The sequence below is a fragment of the Etheostoma cragini genome, chromosome 9 (assembly GCF_013103735.1).
Source record: "Etheostoma cragini isolate CJK2018 chromosome 9, CSU_Ecrag_1.0, whole genome shotgun sequence".
Classification (NCBI taxonomy): Eukaryota; Metazoa; Chordata; class Actinopteri; order Perciformes; family Percidae; genus Etheostoma; species Etheostoma cragini.
The window spans coordinates 11868276-11882918 of record NC_048415.1 but is presented as its reverse complement, the minus strand read 5'-3'; the positions used below and the strand labels follow the sequence as shown (position 1 = coordinate 11882918).

Here is a 14643-nt window from a genome sequence, read left to right as displayed (position 1 = left end):
ATATATATATATATATATATATATGTGTGTGTATGTGTATATGTAAGTCTTTAATTTGGCCTGTATGACCAATAACATCTTAAAGCATATATTTTGTACAGTTGTCTGAGTACAGGAGCAACTCTGCTTTGCTGAATGGTTAATTGTCATCACGTCGTGTTGGATAGTAGATCGGATGAGGGGTTCGTTAGCTATTTCAATTAATATTTCATATAATTCAGGCTTAAAATACAAACTAAATTCTCTGACAAAATAAATGTTTTATATGTTCCTCTTTCCATCTCTGTTCTTTCATTTGGCCAGTTGTTAACAGTAATTGGCTTATCATTTACATTGAAAAGGCTTCAGATTAAACTATATGAAAAAAAACAAAGGCAGCGGTTAAATCAAATTGTGCCTGAGGCTGCTGTACTCTCCTACCAATTTTAAAACTTATCAAAAATTAGGTCTGTGTCTAGCATTATAAAATCAAAAAAAATCAGCTTTGATAGCATGGCGTAAAGTTTTTCATCCTACAATGGACAGACAGTACTCCCAAAATACAAATTTGTCTCTGAGGGTTTACAATCTGGTCTGCATCCATGTATTGATTTAAGGGCATCATCAGACTACGAGAATAGAATAAATAAATTCTATCCCTGCAGGGGAAATTAAAAAAGGGGTTCTTGAGCTCCCAATGATTGCCATTTGTGATCTTGATCATCCTCATGTAGTGTTTGAGCTGAGCATCTTATTCCAAACAGACTGGTGGAGATTATACTTTGAGAACATGCCACTACAACATATCAATAAACAGGACTAAACACAGAAACGCTTATACATACTTAACAATCATTTTTAGTACTCAATAGCGACTATTTATTGGTTCAAATCAGATGGAGGCTTAACCTAAATCTAATACACCTACTATTTTCTATTTCACCTCCTTTTTTGTAAATGTAGATAGTACTGTTATTAACAGGGCCACCTTCCATTAGCGTTGTTGAAATCAATCACTGCATCGTGATGCAGACATGAGTGAAAGACCAATATTGATTATTATAGCCTATTAATGTTGATTTTCCAGTCCCTGCTTCTTTTTTTTTTTCTTTATCGTGAGACCAGTGAAGAGTTAGAACCCTACCTTTCATACTTTCATGCTCTGTTGAAGGGGCCAATAAAATGTAGCTGTTGTTCTTGGTAATAATTCATTTTGTTTTTACTGTTTTGTTACCTTGCTGTGTTTGAACCTTTATTAGTTCAGTCCAATATAATCTGAGCTAGTAAAAGCCGTTGTCTTTGCTAAAGCTGTCATACTACAGGTGTTTTAATTTGGCTTATGAACTGACAACTGCATCAAGCCCATTAGTTATGAATTATTAATAAAATATTCTTTTTTTGTTTTATTAGTATTCATTTTGTGTTTTGTCTGTTTAATTGCTTAACATTGTATCATTAATACAAAAATAAATTAAATAAAAATTCAAAGGGCAAAGAACAGCTAGGTAATTTGTCATCCTTCTTTTTGTCTTTTATCAGATTAATAAGGTTGTAGTTCTGTGTAAGAAACTATGGCAGCCTCTTTAGTTTCAGGAATTGGGACAGTTGATACAATGTGACATTTACGAGATTGTGAAAAGTTAAACCCCAGCCATTTGTGCTGCAGATTATGATGCTGACTTCTTGACTGGACCTACAAGACTTTGTTCTTATTTTTTTTTAAAGATTAATACTTGCACCAGCGTTCAAAAGCAGATTGTCAAAGAAAATTCTTGGTTATAATTCTTTTTATTTCAACATACATGTTGGATCTCTGTTGAAAAAAGCGCAGCTGCTCTTTGTCACCAACCTTGTTTGTTGTATTTATGGACAGGATATCGAGGCGTAGTCGGGGTGGGGAGGGGTTGCAGTTTGGTGGACTGGTTATCTTATTGCTGCTTTTTGCAGATGATGTCGTCCTGATGGCATCATGGTTCTTGTGACCTTCAACACTCACTGGATCGGTTTGCAGCCGAGTGTGAAGTGGCTGGGATGAGGATCCACACCTCTAAATCTGAGGCCATGGTTCTCAGCAGGAAACCAATGGCTTGCCTTCTTCGGGTAGGGAATGAGGCCTTACCCCAAGGAAGGAGTTTAAATACCTTGGGGTCTTGTTCACGAATGAGGGGATAATGGAGTGGTGAATTGGTTGGAGAATCGAAGCAGCGGGTGCGGTATTGCATTAAATTTATCGCACCATTGTGACAAAAAGAGTTCTGAGCCAGAAGGGAAAGCTCTCGATCTACCGGTCAGTTTTTTGTTCTATCCTCACCTATGGTGATGAAGTCTGGGTAATGACCAAAAGAACAAGACCCAGGGTACAAGTGGCCGAAATGGGTTTCCTTAGGAGGGTGGCTGGCGTCTCCCTTAGAGATAGGGTGAGGAGCCTGGAGTAGAGCCGCTGCTCTTTTGCGTCAAAAGGAGCCAGTTGAGGTGGTTTGGGCATCTGGTAAGGATGCCCCCCGGTGCCTCCTAAGGGAGGTGTTCCAGGCATGTCCAGCTGGGAGGAGGCCTGGGGGAAGACCCAGGAATAGGTGGAGGGATTATATCTCCAACCTGGCCAGGGAAAGCCTCGGGATCCCCCAGTCGGAGCTGGTTAATGTGGCTTGGGAAAGGGAAGTTTGGGGTCCCCTGCTGGAGCTGTGACCTAAATCTAATATGGTTAGACTCTACGATGAGACACTCTCACCATTTGTCCCCAAGGCTGTGCCCATGTGGCATGTACTGATTAAAGGGTATCTAATTGTGACTCAGGAGCAAACAACTGTGCAGTTGAAATATGTCGTAGTGTTTTACCTTACTTAAGGTGTTTTAATTAGAACTTATCAAGTTTACTGGAAGTGCCATATACAGTGGCTTGCTAAAGTTGATTTAAAAGAGGAATAAAAAACGTATTTTGGAAATTGATGCAAATCAAACCAGCTATTAAGCTAACTGAAATAAGACCATGCCTGTCTCTAGGTATGGTGAGGGGTATGTGATGACATGGGGTTCGTTTAATTCCAAAGGCCAAGGGAACTTTATCAGGATGCATAGTATCCTGGATCCATGAAATGACTGGCCTTTAATAATAAAATCTTCCAGCCTCTATGGAATTTAACATAAGGGTATTTATACTTATGCCCACTGTATTTTAGAAAGAACATTTATTTACAATACATTATTCATTTACAAAGACAATTGGTGTCCTAGGGTTTTCCTTTTTATTTTTTAAATAAAAAATAATCAACTTTAGCATGGGTGTGTGAACTTTTTTCAAGCCACTGTAATTGAGGGTAGTCCTTATTTTGCTAACACTTTGCAACCTTATACTGTTGACTCATAATACTTTTGTCATAAAGTCAACAGTACATAAATAAGAGTGGTGTTTTGCTGTTATGTTACTCATATCTGTGTGCGGTTTTAGTGCTTTGTCTTACTACGACAGTCTCATAATCTTGAATATTTCAATTTAATAAGTTTTACAAAAAAATATTTTTTGTTTTGTTTTATACAGTACAAGAAGTGGAACGATTTCATATAGAGCTGTATTTTCAATCATGCCATAAGTAAATAATGGTTTTGCTAAATGATTTTCCTTCTCCCTATTTAACAACAGCACCATTGCAGAAAATGAATAGGGACTTTTATTATAAGGATTTTTTGGGACGCATACATCGAAGCCATGCATTTCATACCCGTGCTCATTCACTTTTTGCTTTTTCCTCTACACTCTGTAATAACCGTGAGCCTTTAGATCTGAGAGTGAATGCACCTGTGGCATCAAAATGAATGTCTTAATGGTATTTAATTATTGGCCCATGTTGTACAAATAGCACCATAATGATGCAAATAATAGCTTTTTGGAAGATGGCCCAAACAAGCATTTCCCATCAAAGTCTCAAGATAACTACTATGGTTATGGTTCATGTGGCTCTTTTGCTTAAGGCCTCAAAGTGTTTTAGTTTATATGGAACAAATCACCTCATCCATCAACAAGTGGAGTTTTAGTCTTCTAATATTCTTTTTAGCACAATGGACACAGTTTGTTAAAAGCCTCCTTCACACATTGTGCCACAGCCAAACAATAGTTTTGAGTTATCAGAAATTGATATATACTGCTGTAATATTTCTTTGAAAGATCAAATTATTTTTTTGATCATAACCCAAGATATGTGTTGGATATATCTTTCTTTGTTCTCTTTAATGATCACAGTAAGTGACATTAAAGCTCACACCTTTGCTCTTGTCCGCAACTCTTTGTTGTTTAATGAGTGCCTCTTATTTACTCTTAATATTTCTGTCTCTTTAGGACCCCTGAGCAGTGTCCCAGTGTGGTGTCTCTTTTGTCAGAGAGCTACAACCCTCATGTGCGTTGTGGAGCTGCCATGGCCCTGGGAATCTGCTGTGCTGGCACAGGCAACAAGGTGAGTGCTTTCCCTCATAATATTTCCTTTTGTCTCACGTTATCCTATGCTTCCTATCAGGAAGCATAGGAATGTTGCCATCTGAAGTGATTTTGGAATTTTAATGTCTAACATTGATATTTAATGAGATGTCTGCATAAGCGTATACTCCTTTTGGACTAGGTGCTCGAACCTGGAATTAATATTCCTTGCAAGGCTGTGCTAAAGAAAAGCTTAGATAGCATTTTGCCCCCCAACAAAAGCAGCCTTGGCCTTGCTGCCCTCATATATCCTATGTGCCTTGGCGTAACATGTAGGTCAATAATGCGAAGACTCTCTGCGTTGCACAAAGGGTTTTCTTTAAAGCAGCCAATTGATGGCTCTTTGGTGAGGCTCATCTTAGATCGATTAGAGTGAATACAGACTGACTAACTGACTGCAGCTGCTGAAAAAAAGATTACTTTTCTCTTGTCAGTTGTTAATAATTTCACCAGAACAAATGTTGCTTTGCTAAAGTTAATCGTGAAATGCTGTTGCTCAAAAGACAAGCTGTTATTATTCTAAGATGATTTTTACAAGTCATCTTCTTTTGAACCTCATCTGCTTCAAGACAATTTTTGAAATGGTCCAAATTGGCTCACATTCACCAGGCTGTACCCTGTCATTGCGTTTGGGTTCATTGAAGTCCGAAAAGAATATCGAAGAAGACAGTGTTTGGGGATGCTGCCAGTTTTCGAGTTATCAAACTATGTGGGCTGATCAGTCTCAGATGGCATGGCTGAGACGGAGTCATGGCTCATTGCATCCTGAGCCTTGAAGCACCGAAGTGAATGTTTTGAACCAGTTAAGGCAGAGGCCTGCTATAGAGCTGATCAGCTCCAAAGCTCCACTGCTTGGTTTTTTCAGAATAAGACCATGAGCACATTAGGTCCTTAGTGAGAATAATGATGTTGTGGCAAGAGAAGTGGGTCACCTTTTTAGATGGAGCACATTCCTTTGCCATCATTTTACACCTTGGGCTTTGGATAATTTAAATTTTTTCTTCACAAAGAAAAGCCGTTTTGACCATTTCCGTAGTTGCTTAGTTTATGCTGATTTTGTGCCATAATGAAAATCTTAAATACTGTTCAGCCAACCACCATTTCAGAATACTATCATATGATACACTTTTATAAATATGTAAAAAAAAAAAAAGGAAAGTATGTCATGGTAAAATGTGTTCTCTGTTCATTAATTTACACAAGGTTTATCGCCAGTTTTTAGCAGCACTGAATTAAACCTAATTTAAAGTCACTCGTGCTAAGGCACAAGCCTGAAGAAAATAGTCCATCACTGTAAGTGGGTTAAGAGGATCTTAAACAACCATATAATGTGTAGTCCTGCTTTGGTGATAGGGGCTGACAGTAAATACCCTCAATTAAACCATCGATAACTTTCCAGGAACAGGATGTGGTTGACTGGTGTTGACTGTATACTCTAACTTATCATCCCGGTACACGGCTGTCTCAGCCAGCTGAGCCGAGAGCACTGATGAAACATGGTTCATTTTACCTCTACTGTCATCATCCTAGGTTGTTTCTCTTTCCTCTGCGGAGCTGACACCGCTGAGGTCCGCTGTCATTTTTACATTTACAGTGATTATTGGAGCAAACTGAAGAAGGCGTGGCTTGTCATAATTGTTACTCTGTTTTCCTGGGCAACCAGATATGGATGACACTAATCTCATTAATGTGTGGGGTCTGGTTGCCTCTGTTGATAATCACTTTTCCTGTGGTCAACCAAACAAGTGTCCTTGTTGGACAGTTTTTTTTTACATGGTTTCTAGTGCGAAACCTTCAACAAAGATCTAGATTAATTGCTGTTTTATAGTAAATAATAAAGCAAATTAAATGTAAAGTTGCCTAATCTTTCGTGAAATCTGAAAAATGCGTGAAAATTAAACATGAGATTGCAGATTGGTCCGGTTCCCAGGCAACTGGTCCTAAGATACGTACCTGGGAAAATCATTTTATCGCCTTTTTTCTTTCTTTCTTTCTTTTTTTCTTTTTAAATGAGAGCAACTTTTTCTACTCTAAAGATAATCACTCATTTCTTGATACCAATTCCAGAAGATGATTATTAACCAGCCCCATTAGGGTTGATCAACATTTTTCTTTCTTTTTTTCTAACAATTTATTGATTGCCGTAATTAAGAATATAATTGATAATAAAAATAATTGTTAGTTGCAGCCCTAATTTTAAACATTATCATCTTTTCTGCCGTGCCTTTATCACCACAGGAGGCCATCAATCTGCTTGAGCCCATGACCAATGATCCAGTAAATTATGTGAGACAGGGCGCCCTCATCGCCTCTGCCCTCATCATGATCCAGCAGTCTGAAGTCACCTGTCCCAAGGTAAGGACAAAATGTTTGTAGATTTGCTGTTTTTTTCCATGACTTGTTTGATTGCTTCTCAGTTATCATTAAAGAAATGAGCTTATAGAAAGCAGTCATAACAGCCTGGATAAAAGTGTTTCTTTCATAGGTCAAGCAGACCTTTAAAACAGCAGACATTTTCCAGGGCAGAGCTATAGCTGAGTAAAGTGTGAGAAGAAAGAAAATGGAAATTGAGAACACTTCACCAAAAACAGAAAGTATCAAGACTTAAGATGGAGGGAAAGAAATCTGTGTCGTGGAAGACTGGAGAGTGACTAGTCCAGGCATAACTGCATGCACTCACCCTTGGAACACCTCAAACTTTTGTCCTAGACAGTTAAGATTTGCCAGACACATTTTCAAAGACTCCTCATCTGCATAGCAACAGTCCTCAAAGCTCAAGGCAGTATGCAGTATTGTGCAAGAGGAAGATTTCTTTTTTTTTTTTTTTTTTTTTTTTAAACAACGGAATGTTTGTAGGTATTACATCCATGACTGTTTATTTCAAAGTCCCACTCTTTGTAATTTCCAACTCTGCTTCAGAGTTGTAGACAGAAATCTTAGGTCTCTAGTTTAGGGTAATTTTGCTGCTAACAACCCAGCACTCAATGTTTCACTGTGGTTATTGAGATATGCTGTTCGTGCCGGGACTCCCACAGGTACCATGCCATCGTCATGGGTGTGGCAATGCTGCTGAGGCTTTGTTGTGAATATTGTGCTGACAGAGTGCAAGTTTTAATGTGGCTGTCAGAGGCTGTAATGCAATTTGTTAAATGTTTACTTTCCCCTTATTTTGGATAGCCTCTAACAAGAAGTCACAGACTTGGAAAAAAAAATGCAACCACACACCCTTTCTGCAGTATTTTAAAGCGTGAGGAGAACCTAGAAATAAAGTCACAATGAAAAACGAACACTGTAGAAACACAGTAGTTTTTGCTAAGATTGAAACATTGCTAGTTAGCAGCCATATAACCTTGTTTTTTAAGTATGTATTTCTTTAGAACATGTGCCATAGAAGCCCTTGAATCCAAATTGGAGTTGCAATATTTTTGTTTAAATTGAGAGCCTCGGTTCTTGTTCAAACAGACACACAGACTTGCTACTCTTTATACATCCATGACACAGACAGAGAACAGAGAGACAGAGACAGCGATGTAACCTGGTTGCTACATTTTTATTAAATCCTGCCTTCACACCCTGCGTGTTGTTATTGGCTGGGGGGCTGCACACATGCTGGACAAAAGGTCTATGCATAAGTAACAATTGAGAGGGATTACTTTTGTTTTAGTCTATACATTGTTTTGTTGTTGTTTGCAGGATTTTCCTGCATAGTTTACCTGTTCCAATAAGGGAAGCTGTTATTGATCCAAAGTATCATAAAACAAAACCAGTTGGCCACCGGTGTCCCACCATCAATTATGGGTTCTACAACATATTTTTCTCCCCTCACTACTTTAGGTGAACCAATTCAGGCAGCTTTATGCGAAGGTGATCAACGACAAGCATGATGATGTTATGGCCAAGTTTGGAGCTATCCTGGCCCAGGGGATCCTCGATGCAGGTTAGTCTCCAAACAGATGTCCAAAAGACATAATTACATGTTTGAACAGGCTGGTAGTTTGAAATGTAATCTGTTACTGTAAACAACCAGCATGATGTCATCAGTAGTCAGTGGGTTTATCCATATCTGTTGCTGATCAGGAGATCAAACCGGTATGTGATCTCACCCGCCTCTGTGCCCTCAAGAAGGTACAAAAGGAACTGAATTCTAAATTACACTGTGAAACAACTGAGCTGATATAACTGTAATGTGGGTTTGTGGTTTTGTGTGTGTGTTGTAATTTAAGTTCCTAGTAACCCTTTTTGCTTGACCAACCGTCTCTGGAAGACATCATGCTATGGTCCTCAGCTCCGCTCTGCTCTAAGCCATATGGCCTGTTGGTCTGCCCCTGGTGATTAATGTTTGTCTGATGGTCGTTGTGTTTGTGTGTCTGTGTGGGTGTTTGTGGACACAAGCGTGCGTGCGTGCGTGTGTGTGTGTGTGTGTGTGTGTGTGGGGTCCGGGAGAGCTACACAATTACATACACAGAGTACACACATATTCACATGTATACACAAACCCTCAATGCAGGCAGGAGCAGAAATCCATTTTCTAGCACTAACATAAAACCATATGTGCTTAGCCAGAAAGAAACCAGCTCTGTTTACACACTGCTGTCTAAATACACTATCAGGTGTTGCAACATACACAAAGTTAAGCCTATCCCAAGTATTTGCACTGTTAACTAGAAAGGATAAGTGAAGCGTATGTGTTTTTGAGATGTTGAACGTTTTTCATTGGTCTTAAAATTGCCTCTGATTAACTCTTGTCTCTCCTGCAGCACAGCTTGATGGCTATTTTGTTTTGAGTAGATAAGCCATCTTGATGACGGACAATACCTTAATCATATATCAAATCAGCCACATTAACCATAATAAACTCAGCAAACATGCCAAGATGACCCTGCGTGAGACCATCCAGACAAAACCCTGACCACCGGTTTCATTTTTCATACCACAGACACACTCCCCGCTCTCCCTCCTGGTCTTGATGCCAAACTCCAGCTCTCAGTGCTTAACCTGTGTTTTTAGTACAATTCAGTTTGTATCTGACAGTTTAAACACATTCATGCAGGAAACACACCACTCCTGTTTGAGTGTCAGACACATTCAAGCTCGTGTGGTGTGGATGTTTTAGTATTCTGGCTCTTCTAGGAGGTTTGGCAGTTTTGAGGTGCAGGGATAATTGTATTTAATTTGACGGGCGGAAGCTCTTAGAGCTCAGTTTCATGATCACTGGTGATTACCCAGGAAATGTCAATCTCTTTTGCTCGTTCTCTCAACCCTACATGTTCAGCCCCCATTTATAGACTTTCTCTCACTAATTGATACAGTTCATTAATTAGCTTTAATTGGTTTCTCTCTCATTCATGTTACAAAACAGGCCCTAGCTTTCTGTTTTACTGGATTCAGTTGTTTCATCTTTTTAAAGCAACAGCAAGCAGGTGGATTGTTGTTATTGTCATGTAACACATTTTGACGAATCACTCCTATCCTCGTGCCTTCCTCAACAACTCCTTGGAATGAAAATTGGCCCACCAAACTAAGAGTTGGCAAAAACAGCGGTTGGAGGGGGCACCCGCTAGTCAAGTGCTCTCAACCTCTTCTCAATTTTTTAAGAGACTCTTAAGCACCAAGTTGTGGTGCAGTGAGCAGCCCTCGTGACTCATTCTGGCAAACGTTCAGTCTGTGGGACTGGAATGGTTTCAACACTGGTTCAGATGTCAAGAGAAGGCCACATTTTTTAAAAATCATCTGAGTGGCCTAAGAAAAGTGGGCTCAAAGCATAACAGCAGATGATTTAACAGGTATTGTCTGGGCAGATAACATTTCTAGTTTGAAGAGCTACTCCCTAGTAGCTTACCCTTTTTTTTTTTTTAAAGGACCCTTTTTCTTTTTATCTCTATAGAAATGACAGATTTATCTTGGTTGCCTCCTATCGTCTCTTCCGCCCACTCCCTTTGTCTTCCTTTCTGCAGTCCCTTCCTACCGTTGTCCCAGAAAGGCCCAGGGAGCTCTGTCTCTTTGGTACTGCCCTTGACCCCTGTTCTTCATTGTCTTTTTGGTCAGCTCCACAGACAAACTGAAGTTGATTTAAATTTATGTTTGGTAGAGCACACACTTTTACCATGAGTGGACACATTGAGGATCAAACCCTTATCCTTAATATAATCGAACTATTTTTATGCAACTGGATGAGCATCTGTAATTTTTGGGAGAGCCAACACACCTCTTGTGATATAAAGCAATAATTAATATTCTGTGTAGCTCACATTTAATGATAATAAATGTTGGAAAGTTGCAGGAAGCTCTGCACAATGCACTTCTGGGTTTTATTGGCTCGCCAGTTTGTCCCTGTAATGTAAATCTTTGCCAGATCAACAGATTAGACAGATTCAAGCCAAAAGATGACCTTCTCATGGGGGTGACCATCCTGGTCTTTACCCTCATTAACCTCAAAAACGATTTAACAATTGCATTCTTTTTTACAGTGCACAAAGAGTAGTTGACCTCCAAGTTTGCACCTTCTTTGTATTTGCTCACAGTAATGTATTTACGTCCAGGTTATGTCAAGTGTCAGTTGCTAATCATTACAGCTGGGCAATATATTGATATTATATCTATATCATGATATGAGACTCGATATCATCTCAGATTTTGAATATCTTAATATGGCATAGGTTTTGTCTTTTCCTGGTTTTAAAGGCTGCATTACAGTAAAGTTGTCATTTTCTGAATTTACCAGACTGTTCTATTATTTTCCTGTACCCACTTAGTCATTAAATCCACATTACTGATGATTATTTTTTCAAACATTGTGTGTAAATATTTTGTGAAAGCACCAATAGTCAACACTACAATATTGTTGCGGTATCAATATTGAGGTATTTGGTCAAAAATATTGTGATATTTGATTTTTTGCATATAACCCAGGCCTACTAATCATGCATTCTCATAGCAGTGGTTTCCCCCTGAGCTCTCATAAGACCAAACAATATTGAGACGACATGAAGTTATTATGAAATTGTCCTCTTTATGTTTTTGTTTTGATTTCTTTGTAAATCGTTTAAAACCATTATGTATTAGGGATGCGTAAGGCTTGCTTGAGGTTTGCTCAGCGTGCATGCTCCATTTCAACCCAGTCCTGATTTACTTTTTATTTCTTTTTTTTTTTCTTTTCTTTTTCTTTTTTTTCTTTTTTTTCTTTTTTTACAAACATAATTTTAAAAAGCTATTTAAAATGATATCACGAGCAGTTGGTACATAATTCGACAGCAAGTATGTTATTTTAAAAGAAATACTGTATGTGACAAATAGCAGTTACTACAATGGGTTTCACTTCTAATAAATGTTGTCTTTGCATGTTTATGTAAAAAATTTGTTTTATTTATGTTAAAATTATATTTTCAAATTGTGCTATTGAGGAAGCATTAGGTATATTATTGTAATATTGGAGATACTTTGCATAACATTTGTTTGTAATATGTTACCAGATGTTATCTGGTAAATAACCTATTTCATGTAGATCTGTGCCATAATACTGAAACCCTCTTTACCTCCTCTGCCCTCTGTTGTCCAGGTGGACGTAATGTGACCATCTCTCTCCAGTCCAGGACGGGTCACACCCACATGCCAACATTGGTCGGCCTCCTGGTCTTCACTCAGTTCTGGTTCTGGTTCCCCCTTTCCCACTTCCTGTCATTGGCCTTCACACCAACCGCTATAATTGGCCTCAACAAAGACCTCAAGGTACTCAAGCTGCTACACGTGCTGTGATTGGTGTGTCAGAAGGAATGTGTCTGTAGGATGTACTGTATGTGTAAGTTTACCGTTGAACGGGACCTTTTTTCAAGCACTGGTTTAAAACAATTAATTGAACTAAATAAAGATTCCTTTCGGATCTTCAAAACAACACAGAAATAACTGTAAATAGTTGGCATCCTACCAAAGTGGATTATTATTATTAAGTGTGTGTAGGGGGAGTGTGACTGTTGAATTTGTATTTGGCTTTTGCATTTGGCTTGAAAATATTTAGCTTCTTGCCTTGGTAACAACTGTCACCAGCAGTCAATCCATAACAAGACCCTCCTGAATGTGTGCCTGTTCTTGCACCCTGATGCCAAGGGATTGTTGTGACATATGGGTGTCTTAAACAGACATTAGATTGGCATTATGTCTCTATTGCTACCCGACTCACCCGCACCTGACAATATGGACACTTGCACTTTTGTGGATTGTGCATTCCCAGCATGACAAAGCACTGGAGAATATACTTGGTGCAAAGCCCCAGATAACACACCAAGGATAGAGTGCAGAGCGTTCGGCACAACAGGGTTTAACAGACTTTTGCTGCACCCTGCCAAGGCTCGTCAGCACCTGTTTAACTACGCAGCACGAGTCTTCACAGACTTTGCCTCTCACCATTGGACAAAGAACGTCGTCTTCATTTACAAGTTGTTCCGTTTTAGCAATGAACCTGTAGGTTAACTTAGAAGAAAATAAACACTTCACTAGTCACTTCACTGCCCTACTGCTTCTCTTTGTCTTGCAGTGAAACGGCTGAATTGTGTGGTGATAATAAATAAGAAGCCCCCCCCCCCCCCGGGCACATCTTGTGCTGCTCTGTTGGACTGTTGGGACTGTTTAGTAATTTTAGTTTCGGGAAGACTGTTATAATTTGAAGGCTCACACTAAACAGAAGGCACCTGGTGCTGCTCTGGCTGGAGATCTTCTTTTATGTTTGTCTAGGTAAATTTGACAGAGCACTTTTTCATTTCTACATAAGGTTAAGACTGCAGCTAAAATGTGAAGAAGGGTGTTGTAGTAGTGCTTTTTCTTCTGCTTTTGTCTAACCACATACATGTAAATTTAACCTTAAAACCAAGCGATTTCCAGTGACAACACTAACACTAACCCTACATATCTAACCCAACACTGTAACACTTCCTTCTCAGTAAAAGCATTGTGGAGTGTCATCTGCAGTACCAGCATTATAAAGGACAGTGAACACTGGAGCAGATAATACCAAACTGAAGAGTGTTAAACTGTTTGACCGTTAACAACTTTTTCATATTTTACCAAAATTACATAGGAATCTAAAATCTGTAAATCTGTGTTGAAGTATGACATTTGAGACAACAAGAAGCTGCCAAATTTGAGAGCTTTTGTTATATATTTTTTCTCACAGAAAACCGTGAAGAACCGCAGTCAGAACCGCACCATTTTTTGCTGTGTGCTTATCTTTAATTCACATCTCACTTTAGTTCACTATTCAGTCTGAAACTGTCTTCCTATACTAGAGAGCAGAAGTCCTGCCCCTTTTCCTTGCTAGCCTGTGTCCCCCTAGCATCTGTAACTTTGTAGGTTTAATCATTGAGTCAAACCATCAGTTCTCCTATAAAACATGTTCCCGGAGTTTTCTGTTTACAGTATATCCGGAGATAAAGGGATGTTTCCTACCGGACTCTTTTAAACACTTCATAATTTTAACTAAGAAATCTTCATACGTTAAAAATGTTAGTGGATTAAATGATAGCTAGAAGAGGAGGTGGTACTTCAACTCTTTTTTTCCAACCGTGAATAAAGCTGTTAAGTTCAAGAAAAAGCTCTAGAGAGGTTTTTATGGCTGACTTTAAAAGTTCATTGGTGAAACAACAACCTAGCATGGCTTAAAATCCCCACATGGCAAAATGTTACGTGAGGAGATTTTGTTTTACTTTCTAAAAGGATGTTAGAGGTATTTTCCCTCTAAAGTGGATCTGACGGGTTGATGGTGAGGTTATATTAAGTTACTAAACATTATCTCTTTTGGTTCCCGTTCAGATGCCCAAGGTGCAGTATCGTTCTAACTGTAAGCCCTCCACCTTTGCCTACCCACCAGCTCTGGAGGTTCCCAAGGAAAAGGAAAAGGAGAAGGTGAGAACAAAGGCGCCACGACAGAGCTGCTTGTTTGGCTCTCCTTTTTCTAAAATTATTAGTTGAGGAAAGCTGGCCTTGCTTTATACTTGTGAATAATTTTGAACGCTCCCTGTCAGACTCATCATTTCCTTGCCCGTTATATTTATTATTTCAGCATCTCTGGCCTATTTTTCTCAGTTGTTTCATTTCAGAATCCTAGATGCTCTTGGAGAATGTAATTATAAGACCAAGCAGTGTTTATTTTGTGGTTGACTAGTTTTGTACATGTTTGTAGAATGTCTGAGTGTCGATAGTATTGTCTTACA

General features: G+C 38.9%; 1 protein-coding gene across 2 annotated transcripts in view; it reads left to right on the top strand.

Moving 5' to 3' along the window:
- psmd1 (proteasome 26S subunit, non-ATPase 1) overlaps positions 1–14643 on the top strand; it is a 40647-nt gene that overhangs the window by 17227 nt on the left and 8777 nt on the right. For both annotated transcript variants that reach the window (XM_034882472.1, XM_034882473.1), the window contains exons 17-21: positions 4310–4424; positions 6683–6799; positions 8279–8381; positions 12000–12169; positions 14243–14335. In XM_034882472.1, the coding sequence (XP_034738363.1) occupies positions 4310–4424; positions 6683–6799; positions 8279–8381; positions 12000–12169; positions 14243–14335 (598 nt within the window). The remainder of the gene's footprint in view (positions 1–4309; positions 4425–6682; positions 6800–8278; positions 8382–11999; positions 12170–14242; positions 14336–14643) is intronic.